Source organism: Gopherus evgoodei, chromosome 6 (assembly GCF_007399415.2).
Source record: "Gopherus evgoodei ecotype Sinaloan lineage chromosome 6, rGopEvg1_v1.p, whole genome shotgun sequence".
In the NCBI taxonomy this organism is placed as follows: Eukaryota; Metazoa; Chordata; order Testudines; family Testudinidae; genus Gopherus; species Gopherus evgoodei.
This window is the reverse complement of record NC_044327.1, coordinates 101,379,825-101,397,943: the sequence shown is the minus strand read 5'-3', so window position 1 is coordinate 101,397,943 and position 18,119 is coordinate 101,379,825. Positions and strand designations below refer to the sequence as shown.

The 18,119-nt window shown below is 46.4% G+C and overlaps 1 protein-coding gene across 1 annotated transcript in view; it reads left to right on the top strand.

Annotated features, from left to right (window-relative positions):
* The first annotated feature begins 7,631 nt into the window (after window positions 1-7,631).
* The window catches only part of DDX4 (DEAD-box helicase 4), a 121,453-nt gene continuing 110,965 nt past the window's right edge, over window positions 7,632-18,119 (top strand). Inside the window, exons 1-3 of the mRNA XM_030567719.1 lie at window positions 7,632-7,698; window positions 8,081-8,168; window positions 14,263-14,326. Of these exons, the coding sequence (XP_030423579.1) occupies window positions 8,097-8,168; window positions 14,263-14,326 (136 nt within the window). The 5' untranslated portion in view covers window positions 7,632-7,698; window positions 8,081-8,096. The remainder of the gene's footprint in view (window positions 7,699-8,080; window positions 8,169-14,262; window positions 14,327-18,119) is intronic.

The following is an 18,119-nucleotide window of genomic DNA, read 5'->3' as shown; positions in this document are numbered from 1 at the left end:
ATTACCCCCAGCTGCCCCCAACACCTGTACGATCACCTACCAGCCCTGATAACTACAATTCTTACCCTGTGCACTCCACCCCCATTATTCTGCAGCATAGTAATCCTGAAGTGCAGCAGACATTGAACAGTAATCCAAACAGGACATATTCAAACCTCTGAATGTACAGTCCACCACCCTAACTCCCTTGGCCTTTTATATACTCTACTTTGAATAAAGGATTTTATGGCTTTTACAATACGTTTTATTATTGCAGGAAGTGGTAAATATTGTACCCCAAGGTAGAAAGGAGCACAGCAAAGGCACCAAACATTACTGTTGGCTCTCAGCATCAAATTGCTCCCTTAAGGCATCCCTAATCCTTGAAGCCCTTTCCTGGGCCTCTCTAGTAGCCCTGTTCTCTGGCTGTGCAAATTCATCCTCTAGGTGTCGAACCTCGGAGGTCCATTCCTCACTGAATCTTTCACCCTTCCCTTCACAAATATTATGGAGGGTACAGTACGCGGATATAATAGCGGAGATGCTGCTTTCCCCCAAATCTAGCTTCTTATAAAGACACCTCCAGCGTCCTTTCAAACAGCCAAAAGCACACTCCACAGTCATTCTGCACCGACTCAGCCTGTAGTTGAAATGGTCCTTGCTCCTGTCAAGCTTCCCTGTATACAGTTTCATGAGCCATGGCATTAAGGGGTAAGCGGGGTCTCCAAGGATCACAGTGGGCATTTCGACGTCCCCTACTGTGATCTTGCAGTCTGGGAAAAAAGTCCCAGCCCTCAGCCTCCTGAACAGGGCACTGTTCCGAAAGATGCGTGCATCATGCACCTTTCCAGGCCATCCTGAGTAAATGTCAGTGAAACGCCCATGGTGATCCACAAGCGCTTGCAGAACCATGGAGAAATACCCCTTGCGATTAACGTACTCTGATGCCAGGTGGGGTGGGGACAGAATAGGAATATGCGTCCCATATATTGCCCCTCCACAGTTAGGGAAACCCATTTGTGCAAAGCCATCCACAATGTCCTGCACGTTCCCCAGAGTCACAGTTCTTCTTAGTAGGGTGCGATTAATGGCTGTGCAAACTTGCATCAGCACCATGCCAACAGTGGACTTTCCCACTCCAAACTGGTTCGCCACCGATCAGTAGCTGTCTGGAGTTGCCAGCTTCCAGACTGCAATAGCCACCCGCTTCTCCACTGGCAGGGCAGCTCTCAATCTCGTGTCCCTGCACCGCAGGGTAGGGGCGAGCTCAGCACACAGTCCCATGAAAGTGGCTTTTCTCATCCGAAAGTTCTGCAGCCACTGCTCGTCATCCCATGCTTGCAGGACAATGTGATTCCACCACTGAGTGCTGGTTTCCCGAGCCCAAAGGCGCCGTTCCATGGTGCTAAGCACATCTGTTACTGCCACAAGCAATTGAGTGTCTTGAGCGTCAGGCGTTTCAATATCATCGTCTGACTCCTCACTGTCACTTTGCAGCTGAAGGAATAGCTCCACTGCCATGCGTGATGTGCTGGCAACATTCATCAGCAAGGTCCTCAGCAGCTCAGGCTCCATTTGTAACAGAAATCTCAGAAATCGCGCTGCAGACTCACAATGCCGCCAAACTGCTCGGAATGTGCAGCAAAGCACCACGGGGCGTTGGAACAGGAAGCGGAAAGACCCGCACACTTCCTTCCCCTTCTCACAAGCCACAGTGCCAAAATGGGACGAGGTGCTCTGTGGGATAGCTGCCCACAATGCACCACTCCCAACAGCACGGCAAGTGCTGTAAATGTGGCCGCACTGCAGCGCTGGTAGCTGTCAGTGTGGCCACACTGCAGCTCTGGCCCTACACAGCTGTACGAACACAGCTGTAACTACCAGCGCTGCAAAACTGTAAGTGTAGACATGGCCTTAGAATGAAATCCACAAAGCCAGCATGCTAGTCAGGAATCTGCCTAAACTAGCCAATGAGAGATGTCCATGAGAGTGGTGTGTCCTGAGCCTTCTGACAGAGAAAGGCACTGAAATCCAGGCTGCAGGGAGATGCCTACTGATGCTTGTGATTCACTAGTGGGAACTCCTTTTCTTGCAGTCAGGTGGCTTAGGTGTTTAAGTCAGAAGTTTTCAAACTGTGGTCCACAGGCCACAAGTGGTCCGTGAGCTCCATTCAGGTGGTCCACAGACAGTTCCTTTTTAGGTGCATGCCTGGGTGGCTGCACATGAGAGAATAAAGAGCCACCCACCTACTTAGTGAAGCCATCCAGATGTGGCTCCACTAATTAGGTGCCTGGACCCTGGAGAAGATGCACATGTAAGGTGAGGGTGAATGATGCTAGATGAGAGGGGGCAGTGCGGTGAGGAGAGGGGGATGGAGGACATTTGGGACATGCAAGGCTGTGGTGGCCAAAGAAAGAGGTGGCTTTCCCCAGCTCGGGGGCTGCTGCGGCAGGGGAAGAGACCCCTCCTCCTTTCCAGCCCCAGCTTGGGGGCTGCCATGGCAGGGGAGAGAAGACCCATCCCTCGCATTAGTATCAGTAGGCTTACCTTTCTAAAATATGAGTTGTGTGCTTTTATTTGTAGAACAAAAACATTAAGTTTTTTTTTATATAGCGCTTTTATCCAAAGCACTTTACAATAGCTAAACGGTACAAACAACATTTGGAAAGATCATTAAGTGATCCGCTGAGACCCTCAGCAATTTTCAAGTGGTCTGCAGAAAAAAAAGTTTGAGAACCACTAGTCTAAGTTATTTCTTGTAAGAATAAGTCAGGCACCTTCCTCACTCCACAAAAATGGCCCAAGAAAGAGGTGCGCTGCCCACTTTGTAGGTGGGTTAGAGTGCTCAGCTGCAATGTGGGAGACCCAAGTCCAATATCCCCTTCTTTCAAGAAGGAAAAAGAATTTGAACAGGGGTCTCTGGCACAGAGCAGGACTCACCCCTGCAGCACCTCCTGCTGGTCATCCAGGGAATTAGCATTTCCAGCTCTGGAGCACCCTCTGCAGGCCAGTATCCCACTTGCCGCTGGGCCTGAGTCCCTCCTGGAAACCGATGCCTCTTTCAGGCTGGGGTGCTGCCCCCTGGCAGAACCCCCACAGTCTCTGGGTCTCCCCTTCCCTCTCCCCACCTCACCTCAGTATATGGCTACTGCCAATCTTGATCTAACCCCCATTCTCTGGGGCAGACTGCAATGTAAATGCCACTCATTACCAGCAAGGAGGGGTTTGGACCTACTGCCTCTTCCTACCCTTTGGCTGTCCCTCTGCAACCCCAGGACCCTTTCCAGCCTTTAACAGGGACTGCAGGCTGGGGTGGTTCCAAGCTGGAGCTCCACCAGCTCCTCTAGTCTTCCCCCAGACCTACTCCAGTTTCAGTATTCTGTTCAGTATCCAGGCCCCTCTCCCTCAGCAAACTAGAGAGAGACTCACTTAGCTTCTGGCTTCCCTGGCCTTTATAAGGCCGGCTATGGTCTGATTGGGGCATGGCCCAGCTGCAGCTGCTTTCCCAGTCAGCGAGTCTTTAGCTCACAGCCCCAGCCCTCTCCCAGGACTAGCTTCAAGCCCTTTCAGGGCAAGAGTAGGTGACTACCCTGCTACAGTCTCCCACACTTCTTAAGTGAGTGTATTAACTACTGAGCTATGTGCAACTCTGATATGCGAGCTTCCTCAGTCTCTCCTGTTGAAGCTCTTCCGCTATGTATAAATATTTAAATAGTCATTGGAACAGAGATAGTAGTGTGAGAATGACTTTATAGCCTGTGGTTAGGGTACCCACTGGAGAGATGGAAGGCCTATGGCCTACTCCCCCTATTTATACACAGTGGAACAGCTTTAGCAAGAGAGACTGAGGGATACCCATATCAGACTATCCTATAGCTCAATAATCCTATAGTGGTTAATGCACTCTCCTTGCAGGTAGGGGAAAACCCCTGTTAAAATCTTTTTTTCTTTTCAGGAAGTGAGGAGAATTGAATTTGAGTCTCCCCATACCAGCTGAGTGGGCTAAAAATTATAAGGTAGGTAACAGTATTACACCTCCTTTGAGTATGGCTATAGGTATGCGCCCCATGGGTGATACAGATGGAGGAGAGCTCATAGGCACTAACATCGTGGATACTCTAGGGCTGGAACACCCATGGGGAAAGAATGGTGGGTACTGAGCATACACCCGCAGCCCCGCTATCAGCTCCTCCCCCACCCCCAGTGTGTTTCGCCTGCCGGCGGGCCCCACAAATCAGTGCTTCTCCCTCCCTCCTTGTGCCTCCTGTCTGCCACAATCAGCTGTTTCATGGTGTGCAGGTGGCTGGGGGGAGGTGGGCAGGGAGGAGGAGCGGGGATGGGGTACGCTCAGGCAGGGGCGGCGCCAGGCCCCAGCACACCAAGAGCATGCTTGGGGCGGCATGCCACGGGGGGTGCTCTGCTGGTCGCTGGGAAGACAGCAGGTGGCTCTGGTGGACCTCCCGCAGGCGTGCCTGCAGAGAGTCCGCTGGTCCCGCGGCTTCAGTGGAGCTGCGGGACCAGTGGACCCTCCGTGGGCACGCCTGCGGAAGATCCACCGGAGCTGCAGGACCGGCGACCGGCAGAGCGCCCCCCGCGGCATGCCGCCCTGCTTGGGGCGGCAAAATGTCTAGAGCCTCCCCTGCGCTCAGGGGAGGGGACAGAACTGGGAGGGAAGAGGCAGGACAGACCCTGGGGGGAAGGAGTGGAGGGGAGTGAGGCCTGGGGCAGTGCTAGCGTAGCCAACTTTCTAATTGCACAAAACCGAACACCCTAGCCCCACCCTTTACCTGAGGCCCCGCCCCTTCTCTGAGGCCCTGCTCCCTAAATTCCCCCTCCTTCGGTGACTCGCTCTTTCCTCCCCCCACTCACTGGGGTAAGGATTTGGGAGGGGGTGAGGGCTCAGGCTGGGGGTGCAGGCTCTGGGGTGGGGCTGGGGATGAGGGGTTTGGGATGTTGAGGGGTTGGGGGAGCTTAGGGCTGGGGCAGGGGGTTGGGGCGTGGGTTTACCTTGAGCAGCTCCTGGTCAGCAGCACAATGGGGCTAAGGCAAGCTCCCTGCCTGTCCTAACTGCGCGCTGCACCCCAGAAGCAGCCAGCAGCAGGTCTGGCTCCTAGGCAGAGGGGCCAGGAGACTTTGCATACTGCTCTCACCCGCAGGCACAGCTCCCACAGCTACCATTGGCCATGGTTCCCAGCCAGTGGGAGTGTGGAGCCGGTGTTCAGAGTGGGGGCAGCGCATGGAGCCCCGTGGCCTTCCCACCTAGGAGCTCGACTTGCTGGCCACTTCCGAGGTGCAATGCGGTGCCAGGACAGGTAGGAATTAGCCTGACTTAGACCTGCAGCACCACTGGCTGGATTTTTAACGGCCCAATCGACAGTGCTGACTGGAGCCACCAGGGTCCCTTTTCGACTGGGCGTTTCGGTCAGAAACCGGACACCTGGCAACACTAAGCAGAGTTAGGGGTCAACCACCTCCTGGCACTTTGGAAAGTCAGCACCTGTGGGAGAACCTATCTTCTCTGATTTGTGGGTCACTTGGGGGCTTATGTGGGAGATGGGCACCTGGATACCTGTAGAGAGGAACCAGTGTGTGTGCCCACATGCAGAAATGTAGATACCTAGAGAACTTTTACTGTAAAAATGTCGGTGCTGAGTGAGTTTAGGCGCCTGCAGGGTTAGGCAACAACTGAGCAGTAGTTTTGTGGATTCCAGTGGTGCCTGTAACTGGGATTTAGGCACCTAAGTACCTTTTTTTTACTGCCTGTGGTTGATAATGTTTTCTCAAAGGTCAGTTGCAAAACACTAGGCTTTTGCCGAAGTGTTTTTGTTTATTGTTGTTAATTTTTATGATGTATAAAGGCACTTGCCTTGCTTGATGCAAAATGGCTAGAGGATGCAGCACCCATCTTGTTAACTTTAGCCCAGTAGTTAGGGCATTCACGTGGGATGTCAGAGACCCAGGTTCAATTCTTTTCCTGCCTGATGGGGAGTAAGGATTTAAACAGAGTTCTCCTATCTCACAGGGGCATACTCTAACCACCCACCTATGGGATATTTTGATGAAGCTATTCCACTGTGGATAACTAACAAAAAAGTGATTAGAACGGGGGAGGGAATCCTGAGAATACCACGGAGGGCTCCCTGACCAGCAGGTTACAGAGTCATTCCCCCTCTTTCACTTGCCTAATGGCTGTTCCATTGTGGATACTTAAATAGGTATTGGTCTAGAAAGAGTGAAAGGGAAATGACACTGAAACTTGCTGGTTAGGGAGAGAATGAGGTAACCTTGCATCAGGCCATCCAATAGCTCAGGGATTAGTGCACCTCTCTTAAAAGATGTGGGAAACCTCTGTGTAAATTCTTTCTCCATTCTATGCAGAGAAAGGAACTGAACCTGGGTTTTGCACATCCCAGATGAGTGCTCTAACCATTGGGCTAAAAATTATCTCATGAGCTCTGCTACCTCCCCCTAGATTTTGAATGGGACTTGATCTGGTAGGTGGTCTCTGAGAGAACTGATCAACCCTATATGTGAGACAGGGATTAGTCTGCCAATGTTCCCCCAATTTGTGGATTGCTCTGGGGCTTGGGCAGGAGGTAGGCATCCGAGAGCAAAAACACCGATGCTATGGGAAATTCACCCTGAAAATGTAGGCACTGAGAGAGTTTAGATGCCTATAAAGTTTCGTGGGGGGTTTGTGGATGTTGGGGGAGCCTAAAACTGGGGTTTAGATGCCTAAGTCTGAGGTTTAGGCACCTATGTATCTCTGTGGATCAGGGCTACAGTTCCTTATGAGCTCCCTACTACTTCTTGCACAGTGATGCAGAGGGGTCTTTGCACGGTAACAGCTCCTTGCACAGTGACAGAGAACTTTGAGAGTTTATAATTGCAGTAATCTTTCCAACATGTTGCACATGCTCTGCAGCAGAAGCATATACAGAGCTGACCAGTGATCCCCTCCACCACTTGTGCACTGACACTGTCACATATAATGCTCCTTGGACAATGACTCCCCCTGCCCATGCAACCTATGTACAGTAACCCATTCACAGCTATTTGTAATGACTTTTCTACTTCTAGTGATAGAAATCTCTTGTCCTCTGACACACATACACCCAAAAACATTGTATTTGCACATTCTCTCCTTCTCTCTCTCAAACTGTACAAAGACCTTCTCCAGACTACCAGCACTGCAGTGTCATACGGGGCAGGGGCTGTCTCTCTGCTTTGAACAGCACCTAGCACAGTGGTCCTGGTCCCTGGCTGGGGCTATAGCTCGATGCTAATACAAATAACACAGTAGGGTGACCCGTAGTCCATTATACAGCGAGACACGCAGATCTGCTTGCCCACTGCCCCCGAGCTCCTCACCAGACACTGCGCCTAGCATCACACAGCCCCCACTCCCCTGGACCGGCCCTGGAGCCCTCCCAGCTCGCGGCTCAGCCTTAGACTAACACAGAGCCAGCACCACGTGCACCAACTCAAGCTCAGGGCTGAGAGTGACTCACACCCTCTCGTAGCGCTCCGCACCCAGGGCGCTACGCTGCTGCGTTCCCATTGGTGGGTGGGCGTGGCACGTGACACAAAGACGGGGCGCTGCGCGGCGGTTGGTAGGTAGCGGCACGTGCTGCGGCTGCTGAGTGGAAGAAGCCTCGTTGTGGGGGCGCGCGCAGTGTTTGTGGCGTTGGACGGCTTGTGCGGCGTGGAGCGGAGGGGGTGAGAGGGAGCGGGGTCGATGGCTTCCCTGCGCAGCGCTGGCCTAAAGCAGCGGGCGGCGTTTGGGTGGGAAGCCCCGCGGAAGGGAGTTGGGCGGCGGCCCGCCCGGGGCAGCAACTAATGGGAAGTCCAGAGGGAGAGAGTAGAAGACACGGGACACCGCGGAGAAGAGCTTGTTGTTGGCGTGGGCGGCCGGGAAGGGCAATTCCGGGTTGGAGGAGGTGTGGGACTCATGCGGTGGTGCGGGTGGTGGCGGGTCTGGGCTTTACAGGCTCTTCCAGTCCTGGTTCGGCTCAGGGACCTCGCGGCCCCTCTGTCGGTTCTGCCTGGCTGCGGCCGCTTTCCGCGGCCGCCGGTAACAAGGTCTTGCCCCTCTGCGCAGATTGAGAGCCTACAGCATGGGAGATGAGGACTGGGACACCGAGATCCAGGACCGCCTGGCATCCTTCCTACCAGACTTCCAGCAGCTGGTACGAGACCATGAAATGGGGTAAAGGGAGGCTGGGTCCTGGTTACACTTGAACGTGCCTTGTACAACCTCTTTTTAACCTAAACCCTGGCCAGGGGGGAGACAAATACGATCTCACATGCCTCTTCCCTTTCATTGCAGTGATAGATTGGTGGTAGATGACTATGTTAGAGGCCAAGGTTTTATGGAACGACAAAGGAATATTTATCTAGATTTCCTAAGTGTGTTAGTAGGGAGAGCCTTTTTCTAATCTTTATACCATGTTTGCCATGAGTTGTGTAAATAAAATACTCTTATCCTTCCAGTCTCTTAGAAGTGCTGAGAAAATGTTCCTGCTGAGCAGGTCAAGTTCCTTCCCTTTGATCTCTGTTAGATTCCTGTCTCTTTAACAACCTGACTTTGTCTATAAGCAGGGTACCTACCCAATCCTGCTCGCTCAATCTTTTGTTTTAGTTCCTTTGTTCTTTCTTGGGCTGTCCTTCCCAATAACCAGTTTACTGTTCCCTTCGTTTCTGATTTTTCAGCTTTTTCTCCAGAGATGTTTACTTCTGTACTTGGAACAGTCTCTCTTGCCATCCACCGCAAGTGTCTTTTCTTTGTCAAGTATCAGAGGGGTAGCCGTGTTAGTCTGGATCTGTAAAAGCAGGAAAAGAGTCCTGTGGCACCTTATAGACTAACAGATGTTTTGGAGCATGAGCTTTCATGGGTGAATACCCACTTCATCGGATGCATCCGACAAAGTGGGTATTCACCTACGAAAGCTCATGCTCCAAAATGTCTGTTAGTCTATAAGGTACCACAGGATTCTTTGCTGCTTTTCTTTGTCGTAAACCCACTTTTCCCAAAATCCTTGCCTTCATTTTTGTCATCCATTCTCTCACTGTCCATTACTTCAATCACTGAATTTTGTGTCTCAGATTTTCACTGTATGCTCACAGCACTTGGACACCATAGTGATTAGTAGGGCCCTACCAAATTCAGGGTCCATTTTGGTCAGTTTCACAGTCATGGATTTTAAAAATAGTAAATTTCATGATTTCAGCTATTTAAATCTGAAATTTCGCAGAGTTGTAATTGTAGGGATCCTGACCAAAGGAGTTTTTTTGGGGTGTCACAAGCTTATTGTGTGTGTATGGGGGAGTAGTACTGCTATCCTTATTTCTGCACTGCTGGTGGTTGTGCTGCCTTCAGAGCTGGGCATCTGGAAAGCTGTGGCTTCTGACCAGGAGCCCAGCTTTGAAGGCAGAGCTACTGCCAGCAGCACTGTAGAAGTAAGGATGGCATGGTATGGTATTGCCTTACTTCTGTGCTGCTGCCTGCAGAAAGAGGCCCTTAGCAGCCACTGTTCTCTAGCTGCCCAACTCTGAAAGAAGCAGTGCAGAATTATGAGTGGCGTGTTATAGTATTGCCACCCTTACTTCTGCGCTGCTGCTGGCAGGGCGCTGCCTTAAGAGCCACTGTTCTCCAGCTGCCCAGCTCTGAAGGCAGCACAGAAGTAAGGTTGGCAATACCATGACAGCTTCTCCCGCCCCCTCCCCCCAATAACCTTGCAGTTCCCTGCAACTCCCTTTTTGGGTCAGGACCACCACTTTGAGAAACGGTAGTCTCCCTGGTAAACTCTATATAGTCTAGGGTAAAAGCACACACAAGACCCAATTTTGTGGTCCGTGATGCATTTTTCATGGCCATGAATTTGGTAGGGCCCTAGGGATGAGAATAGTATACAACCTTATATTTGAGATAGGGAAATGTTACTCCATAAAGCTTTATGTAAATATATGATGTTTTAGGTAGGGACTTGAATTTTTGTTGTCTGTAAAGTACGATCTCTGCCTGGGGTTCTGTAAACAGATTGTAAATAATCAAACGTTTTTGTTTCAGGGCACATTATTGTAGCACAAGTGGAGAAACACCAGATTAGCATTTTTCTTTAAAAATAATGTATACAGGATTTTTACCTTAGAGTTTTGTGCCTCCAGCACTTGTCTTTGAGGAAAATCCTTTAGCTCTTATTATTTTTGATCCTCTGAACCACTTATAAAAGGAGTGGACAAACTTTTTGGCTCAAGGACCACATCTGGGTTTGGAAATTATATGGTGGGCCATGAATGCTCGTGAAATTGGGGGTTGGGGTGCGGAAGAGGGTGAGGGCTCTGGGGTGGGGCTGGAAGTGAGGGGTTGGGGGTGCAGAAGAGTGTTCTGGGGCTGGAACTGAGGAGTTCAGAGGGGAGGATGGGGATCAGGGCTAGGGCAGGGGGTTGAGGCACCAGAGGGGTCATGGGTGGAGGCTCTGGGCAGCACTTACCTCAGTCGCTGCCCAGAAGCAGCAGCATGTCCCCCTTCCAGCTCCTATGCATAGGGGCACCTGGGGGGCTCCACACATTGCCTCATCCTCAGGCACTACTCGTGCAGCTCCCACTGGCTGTGGGGGTGGAGCTTGGGGCATGGACAGTGTGCGGAGCTCCTGGCTGCCCCTAGGCATAGGAGCCAGAGGGGGGACATGCTGCTCCTTGTGGGAGCCGTGCTGAGCCGTGGCATGGAGCTGAGTAAACCCCAGATCCTGCTCCTCTGCAAGAGCTTGAGGACTGGATTAAAACATATGAAGGGATGTGACCCCTGACCTATAGGCATCTTGAGGGTTCTGCCCTGATAGTTCCATTTGGACTTTGGCCATTGGATGAGCTTCCTATAAACTGCCTAATGATTCTGATGTCTCAGCTGTGACCCTGATTGCTCAGTCCCTTGTCTTGTAACTTCAGCCTTTGCAATGGCTTAGTTATGTCTGGAGGACTGTGATTACAATTCTCCTAGTTTTGACCTGACTGGGCTTTGAATGGGTTGTGTTGAGGCTCATGATCTGAGCTAGAGAAGCTTTATACTGTCTGTTCCAGGGCAGGTTTTATTTAGAATTTTAGGCCGAATTGGCACATGTGAACTTCATACTTCAACCCTGCTTATAAAAAAGGAGCTTTGTGAATAGGTGGGAAAAATCTCTTGTATGCTTCCAGTTTCTACCCACAAAGATACCATGTACAGTAGTTGGTGCAAATGTTCAAAATATGAACATGCATGCTCTGCAGCAGGCCTGCCCAACTCGTAAAGCGGCGCGGGCCATATTACTCCAAAGAAAACAGCTGAGGGCCGAAACTTCCTGGCCCCGCCGAAACAGCTCTCTCACCCCCCAAAACGCACACCCTGCCCTAGTGCCCCCGCCCCATGGAAACAAACCTTCCTTCCCTAGCGCTGCCCTGGTGAAACAGCTGTGGGCTGAAAAGGAAGGTGGGGTCGGGGAGAGAAATGGTGCACATAGGGTGACCAGATCACAGCAGTAAAATAGGACCCACCCCTTCCTCGCTCGGCCTCACCATCACACCCCTCTTATAGGGTCACTTTATTACAGCACACAGCAGTACCAAAAATTAAAATGCTGAAAATGGAGGCCCCCTCCGGCCACCAACTTGCTGCTCGTTTCTTCACTCCCCTCCCCCCCCTACAAGTATAAGGCCTTGCTGCCACTGCCTACCCTCCCAGCTTGTCATCACCCCATTAAATAAGGGGAGGGGAAAAGGGGGACAGTTTGAAGGGATTTTTTTGGTCTATGAACTAAGCTGGGGAGGGGAAAGAGGGGCCGTGTGAAGGGATTGGATGTGGCTGTCCAACACGCAAACACAGGGTCCGCAGGGAACCTGAGGGTGGGGTGGTGTTGCAGTGTGATGGGGTTGGGGAGGGGGAAGGTCCCTGGACCAGGGAAAGGGGCAGCAGTCAGGGCAGGGCAGGTACAACACACACATCTCCCGTGGGGATTTCTTGGGTGCCCACAGATACCTCAACACCTCCCCCCTCGATCACTACGGAGGCCACCCTGGGACCAACCAGTACAGTAGCCGCCCTGCCCTCAACCGAAGGGGGAGGCTTTGGAGGATATCCAGCCCAGACACTCATACCTTCCTCCAGAGCCCAGCCATGCCCCCCCAGCCCAGACAGTCACATCTCCTAACCCCGAGAGGCCAGCTGCAGGCCCCCCTGGCCCAGACACACTCAGCACCCTCCCACCAAGCTCCTGTGGTGGCCAACAGCTCTGCTGCCCATTTCTGTGGGGGATGGGGGAGGAGAGGAAATTCTGCAAGCACAACTTTAATTTCTGCAAAATTCTGCATTGCACAATGATGCAGAATTCCCCCAGGAGTAATTTGACATTCAGAGTAGCAATTACATCTTAAATTTGTTTTGCTTTAGTGGTCAGCAGTGAGTCTGCTTTGAGAAGGGTTAGATGATATGGTAGAAAAGCAGGGAGGATAAAATGGATGTTGAAAATAGTATAATTTTAAACATTTTGCTTATAAAAATTATTTTAAAATTTAATTGAAATTATGGTAGCTTTGGTTAAGGCCTAAATTTACTATAATATACTAAAATAATTTGTATTAAATAAATATATTAAGCAGAACATATTTGCTGCTGAAGTTTTAAAGAGGACCAAACTTCTAAGCTGGTGAAGTGTTAAACCAGCTTTTGACATCAGTAGTCTCTTTTACAAGTGCAGAACTATTTTCATCATTTTGGTTTATGCATCGAGTTCAGTTCAATGACTAGTTTATTGAGAAACTGAGAGTTAAAGGGGAAAAAGGACAAAAGCTTGTTTTTCCTTTTTCAGTCTATGGATAAAAACTAGGTGTGAGATGATGAGATCTGTTAGTTCTAAAATCTTGAAGGACACGATGAACAGATACCGAGTTTACTAACTACAGCTAATACTTGTTTTAATCAGTTAACTTTAAATATGTTTTGATAATTTCTCTTAGGTATTCAGCACTCTTAAGGCAGTTTTATTTAATACAAAAATTAAAATGCTGTGTTTGTCCGTTTGTGAGTTCCAGTTTCCATCCAAATACAGCTTAATGCAAATCATAAATAAAAAAATGAATCAGGTAAACAAGAAATGCATCATTCACCATTTTCTAATGATATAAAAACTAAGTTTCTGAATAAATGTATATTAAGCTGTATAATTGATTTAAATGTGTATTGAATGTATAGGTGTAATACCAAATTTTGTGTAAAGGCTATATGTAGTTGCCAGTTAACTAGTTTAATATGGTTACTGACCAATTTTTCTTTGTATTTTTAGTTATTTTTCTGAAGGTGAAACAAGATTAATATTAAATCAAGGTTTCCTGCTTGATGATATAAATCATCATTAAACTCTGTAATTTAGATTACTTGGACTTAAATCAATCCACTCTGTAAAACAAACAAACCCTAGCCCTGCAAAATTGTCTGTTCTATCACTGCCACTGTTAATATTGTTGGAACTGCACCGTGCTTGACAAGAGGTGGTATAATTAGAGAATTCTCAGTGGAGGTACAGCCAGTGATGACATCACAGAAATCAAGATTGAATGTTAAAGGATTAATTGGATTTTTGTTTAGACTTCTTAGGCTGGTTTGTTTTAGCAAACATTCAGTTTGGATTAAATGTGTTAATGTTCAACAGCTCTGCTGTTTCAATTAAATTGTTAAAGCTCCCAATAAACATACTTCCATAATGTTATTCAGCAGAACCAGAGACAATCAGGCATAATGTTCCTAATCTGTCTAAACAGTAAAAGTAAGATCTTCCTTCCAGTTCATTTAAAAAAAAAAAAAAAAAGAAGAAAATCCAAACAACTTTCAGAACTTTGTGCATCAAAAAGCAGAGTACAGGCCCATTTAAAAAAAAAAAAAAAGTAGCACTTGTTCTGGGGAATTGACAGTATTCCTGTGTTAAAGGGACATGTTAAAAATAAATATGCATTCGGGTGTTATACACTGTGTCCTGGAAGTGTGTGAAAAGTAAAATGTTGCTCAGTTTAATCATTTAACAACTATAGAAGATAAAGATTTTGAAAGAGATGTTAATAGGTTTAGCATATATTAATGCAGAACATTTTGACTCGAAACATGATTTTGTTAAACAAAAGAGCATTTATAATATTTATTCTTGTAACTTCCTCATTGATGCATTTGCAACTGAAGTATGGGTTGTTTTTGTTTTTTTTTTTTGCTTGGTCCAAAACTACTATTATACGTCTAATGTGTCTTGCTCTCTGTTGTAGGATAACTTTTCTGGAAGAGCAAATAACCCCTCATTTAGTTGCAATCAAAGCAGAAATTCAGCAGGTATGTGTTACAGAATTTCTAATTGTAAGCACTTGTGTTTTAGATCACTTGAGTGGATTAAGAGATGCAGGAGGTTTTCAGCCATACAATCCCATTAGTGTATTTCAGTACATGATGATATAGTAAAGAAAATTCAGTATAAACCAGCCATTCATCTGTAATTTTGCAAACTTATGATCTGTTTTCTAAAGAATATAAACAGATGCAGTGAGGTTGGGTTGGTTCTTTTTCTTAAGAGCTGAAATTAAAGGAAACATCAATATTTGTCAGTGTTTATTTTATAATACATAAAATAGGGCATGACTTTGGAAGTTGAAAGAAGTTCTGCTTGTAAATGTTGTAACATATTGGGGATTAGTCAGTATAAATTCATGTTTCCCATTTTGGAACTTTTACATTTAACACTATTGCAAAGAGAAACCAACTTAAAAATTGCACTTCACTCTGTTACACTAGACAGTAAGAACAAGTAATGTCTAAGATTGCTTTAAGTGAAAGAGTAGAGAAAAATACATTTATTTTTCAGTTTGTGCATATTGTGCATTTTAGAATTTTTCCCAAAGCAATAGCTAAGCACTTAATTAACTACTGCCAGTAGCAAAAGGATGCACAGAGATAAACTTAGTCTGGAGTGCATAAATCTGTAAGGCACTGTACATAATAGCTTAAAGTACTTTAACAGAAGTAACATTATTTAAGGATTAATTGTGCTTGCATGACTTCCTAAAAAACTACATCATTATTCAAGAGATATCATTTGAACTCTACAAGAAGAGTTGATGGTATAACTTTTGAAAATTGCATAGTAAAAACTGTTCACTAGTATAGTTTAGTAGAGGTCTCAACCATTTTTCAGTATTGTGTCAATTTGTGCTTAGCATGTGGCATTTTCAGAAGTACCTGACTAACTTAGGAGCCCAATGTTCTCATTGAAAAGCAACAGGATTTAAAAGTTCTGAAAATTGTACTAGCATGTAACAATACTGAACAGACAAGGAATTACAATAGGTATAGAGAATTAATATCACGGGGTAACGTAGGTCAGGACTTGTCAGGGTCAAGACTTGTTAAGGTATGTCTATACTGCAGTTAGATGCCTGTGGCTGGTCCACGCCAGCTGAGTCAGGCTCACGGAGCTCAGGCTGCAGGGCTGTTTAATTGGAATGTAGACTTCTGGGCTTAGGCTGGAGCCTTGGCTCTGAGGCCCTGTAAGGTAGAAGAGTCCCAGAGCCTGGGGCTGCAGCCCGAGCCTGGAAATCTACACCGCAGTTAAAATGCCCCACAGCCTGAGCCCAGTGAGCCAGAGTCAGTTGGCACAAGCGAGCAGCGGGTTTTCAGTTGCATTGTAGACATACTCCGAGAGACCAGATTGTGGAAAAATCTATCCCTAAAACAGTGTGACTCATTCTCTTAATCCTTAAGTGCTTTTGAAAAATCTTCCCCTTCAGGTCCGCTGCTGATAGGTGTTAAGATTTTTGTATCCTTCTTTGAAGCTTCTGATACTGGACATAATAAGAGAAAAGATGAAAAAGTTGAGTTACTGTGATGATTTTTATATTTCTGTGGAACTTCAGTGGAGGTGACTTTGAGTGGAACCATGTTAAGAGAGCTGTAAGAGACATTAGTGTTCTTTTTTAGAAATTTCTTCAATGGTAATTGTTTGCTCTCTTGCTGCTGTGTGAAATATCCTCAGAGAGAAATTATTTATGCACAAAGTGCTGAAAAATCCACACCTTTGAACAATGTAGCTATGCAAATCTAAATATAAAGTGTAGATGCAGCTAGGCTGCTAGTAGAATGCTTCTGTTGGCCTAGCTACTGTCGCTCAGGGAGGTGCCATTGCTATACCAATGGGAAAAATCCCTTCTATTTATGTCAGCTACGTCTACATTATGAGATTGTTCCAGCATCACTCCAGTGCTGTAGCTCTGCTGGTTTACTCCCCATATTGTAGACGTGGCCTGAGTGTGTCTATTTATGCCATTTTAAAGACAGTAATAATAGAATGACTTGAGGTAGATAATTGACACAGTATGGGAATGCCACACTTCATATGAAAAAGAAAAAACTCCCATATAAATTCAGGCATACTTACTTCATCCTCCAGCAGTCGTCTTCTCTGCTGCTTTCAGCTGGCCAGATTTTCCCATGTCACAACTTCCCTGAATCAACTTCCTCTCTCCTGGTTGTGCAGTATATCGTGTACCAGCTGTTTGCAACCCACTTTTGTGATGAGCTTTTAAGTGGTTAGGTGGCTGTTATATGCATCTTTTGAAAAGTACTCTTTCATTATGAAATGTGCTGCGGTCTATACATGATAGTTATGTTTGTATGGCTCATATCTTACTGAAGCAAGATGCGGCTTTGAACTTAATATTCATGGAACAATTCTAAGTGAATTTAACTTTCTTGCTTTCATTGTAGCAGTCATCTTCATGCCATACTGACATGTAATTGCTGCTTAGTCTCTTGTTGTAAGGCACTGTGAGATAGAAAAGTACTGAGTAGTGCTTAGTTGTCAGTTTCCTGTTCTCTTGTCTTTATTTATTTATTTATTTATTTATTTATTTATTTATTTATATCTATCAATCAATCAATCAATCTCCCCTGCTAGAAATGACAGAATTTTGAAAGATCATTTCTAGTTGGTGCTGGTGTAAAATTTCACCTCTACCACTCTAGACCTTTTTTGTAACATTGTCTGTCTCCAGTTCACATTTGTATTTTAATTGTTTGTTGAAGAAAAATTAAGCCCAGTTGAAAAATTGCTTAAAATGAACATGATTTTACATGTTGAGATAGTTGTTGGATAGGGCCAAATTGTGAATGTGGCTAGAAAAATGGTGTTACCCCATATCAGCTTGATAATTTAAGCTGGGTTTGAAGTCTCTTCAACAGAAAAACCTTTGAAGATTGTTTATGTTGTATGAGCATATCTTAAAACAGATGACTGCAAGACCTGTACATAGTGTTGTAAAGTGCTAGTTAGGGAACTGCTCAGATGGCATTCTGAGGTTATTTTTGGTGACTGGTAAGTAAGTCATGCACAGTACATTTGATGCTGCTTGGTGGTAGTATATCAGAACTTTTGTTCTTTAAAATCTCAAGGAATCTAGAATCCTGGGTGACAGATGGTAAATATTCATAAATCTGAATATGAAAAAGGCAGATAAAATGCAGCAGATATGGGTGCCCGTTCTTCCTCCTTTTATTGTGGTATGGATAAGAATATTTTCCTGACACACTAAATCAGATTGCACTAGTTAATGTAAACGACCAGAAAATTAATTATATGTACATTGCCCTCCGCAAAGCTACATTAGGATTTATATGCTTAGGGAGATGGCTGTGAAACTTTGATAAATGTGTGCTTATACCCACCCTGGGCTAAGTATATAAAGAGGGGTTTGCCCGTAGTAATTCCTTTCTTTCAAACAAAGCAGTTTAGGAGTACCCCATACTACTTTCTCTATTGTGTGGTGTTGACCTTAAAAACTTTTATGCAGTGCTGACACCTATAGTCCAAGATTGCCAAACACTTTCCATTTTAAATAGTTTGAATAGTTAGTATTCATTTTTTTATTAAATTAGAATCAGTTGGGTAGGTTGTTTTTTTTTTTTTTCTTCCTGCCTTGTGGAGAACCTGGCATTGAGGAAGTAGGTTTAAGAAGCATGCCTCGTGAGGTAACTAATTTTTTTATGTGCCCATGAACACTTTCTTCTTTGTCTAGTAGAGCAAACTGCAGGAAAAAGCATGGCTTCTCATTGGAGGGTGCAAAAAGATCTCCAAACC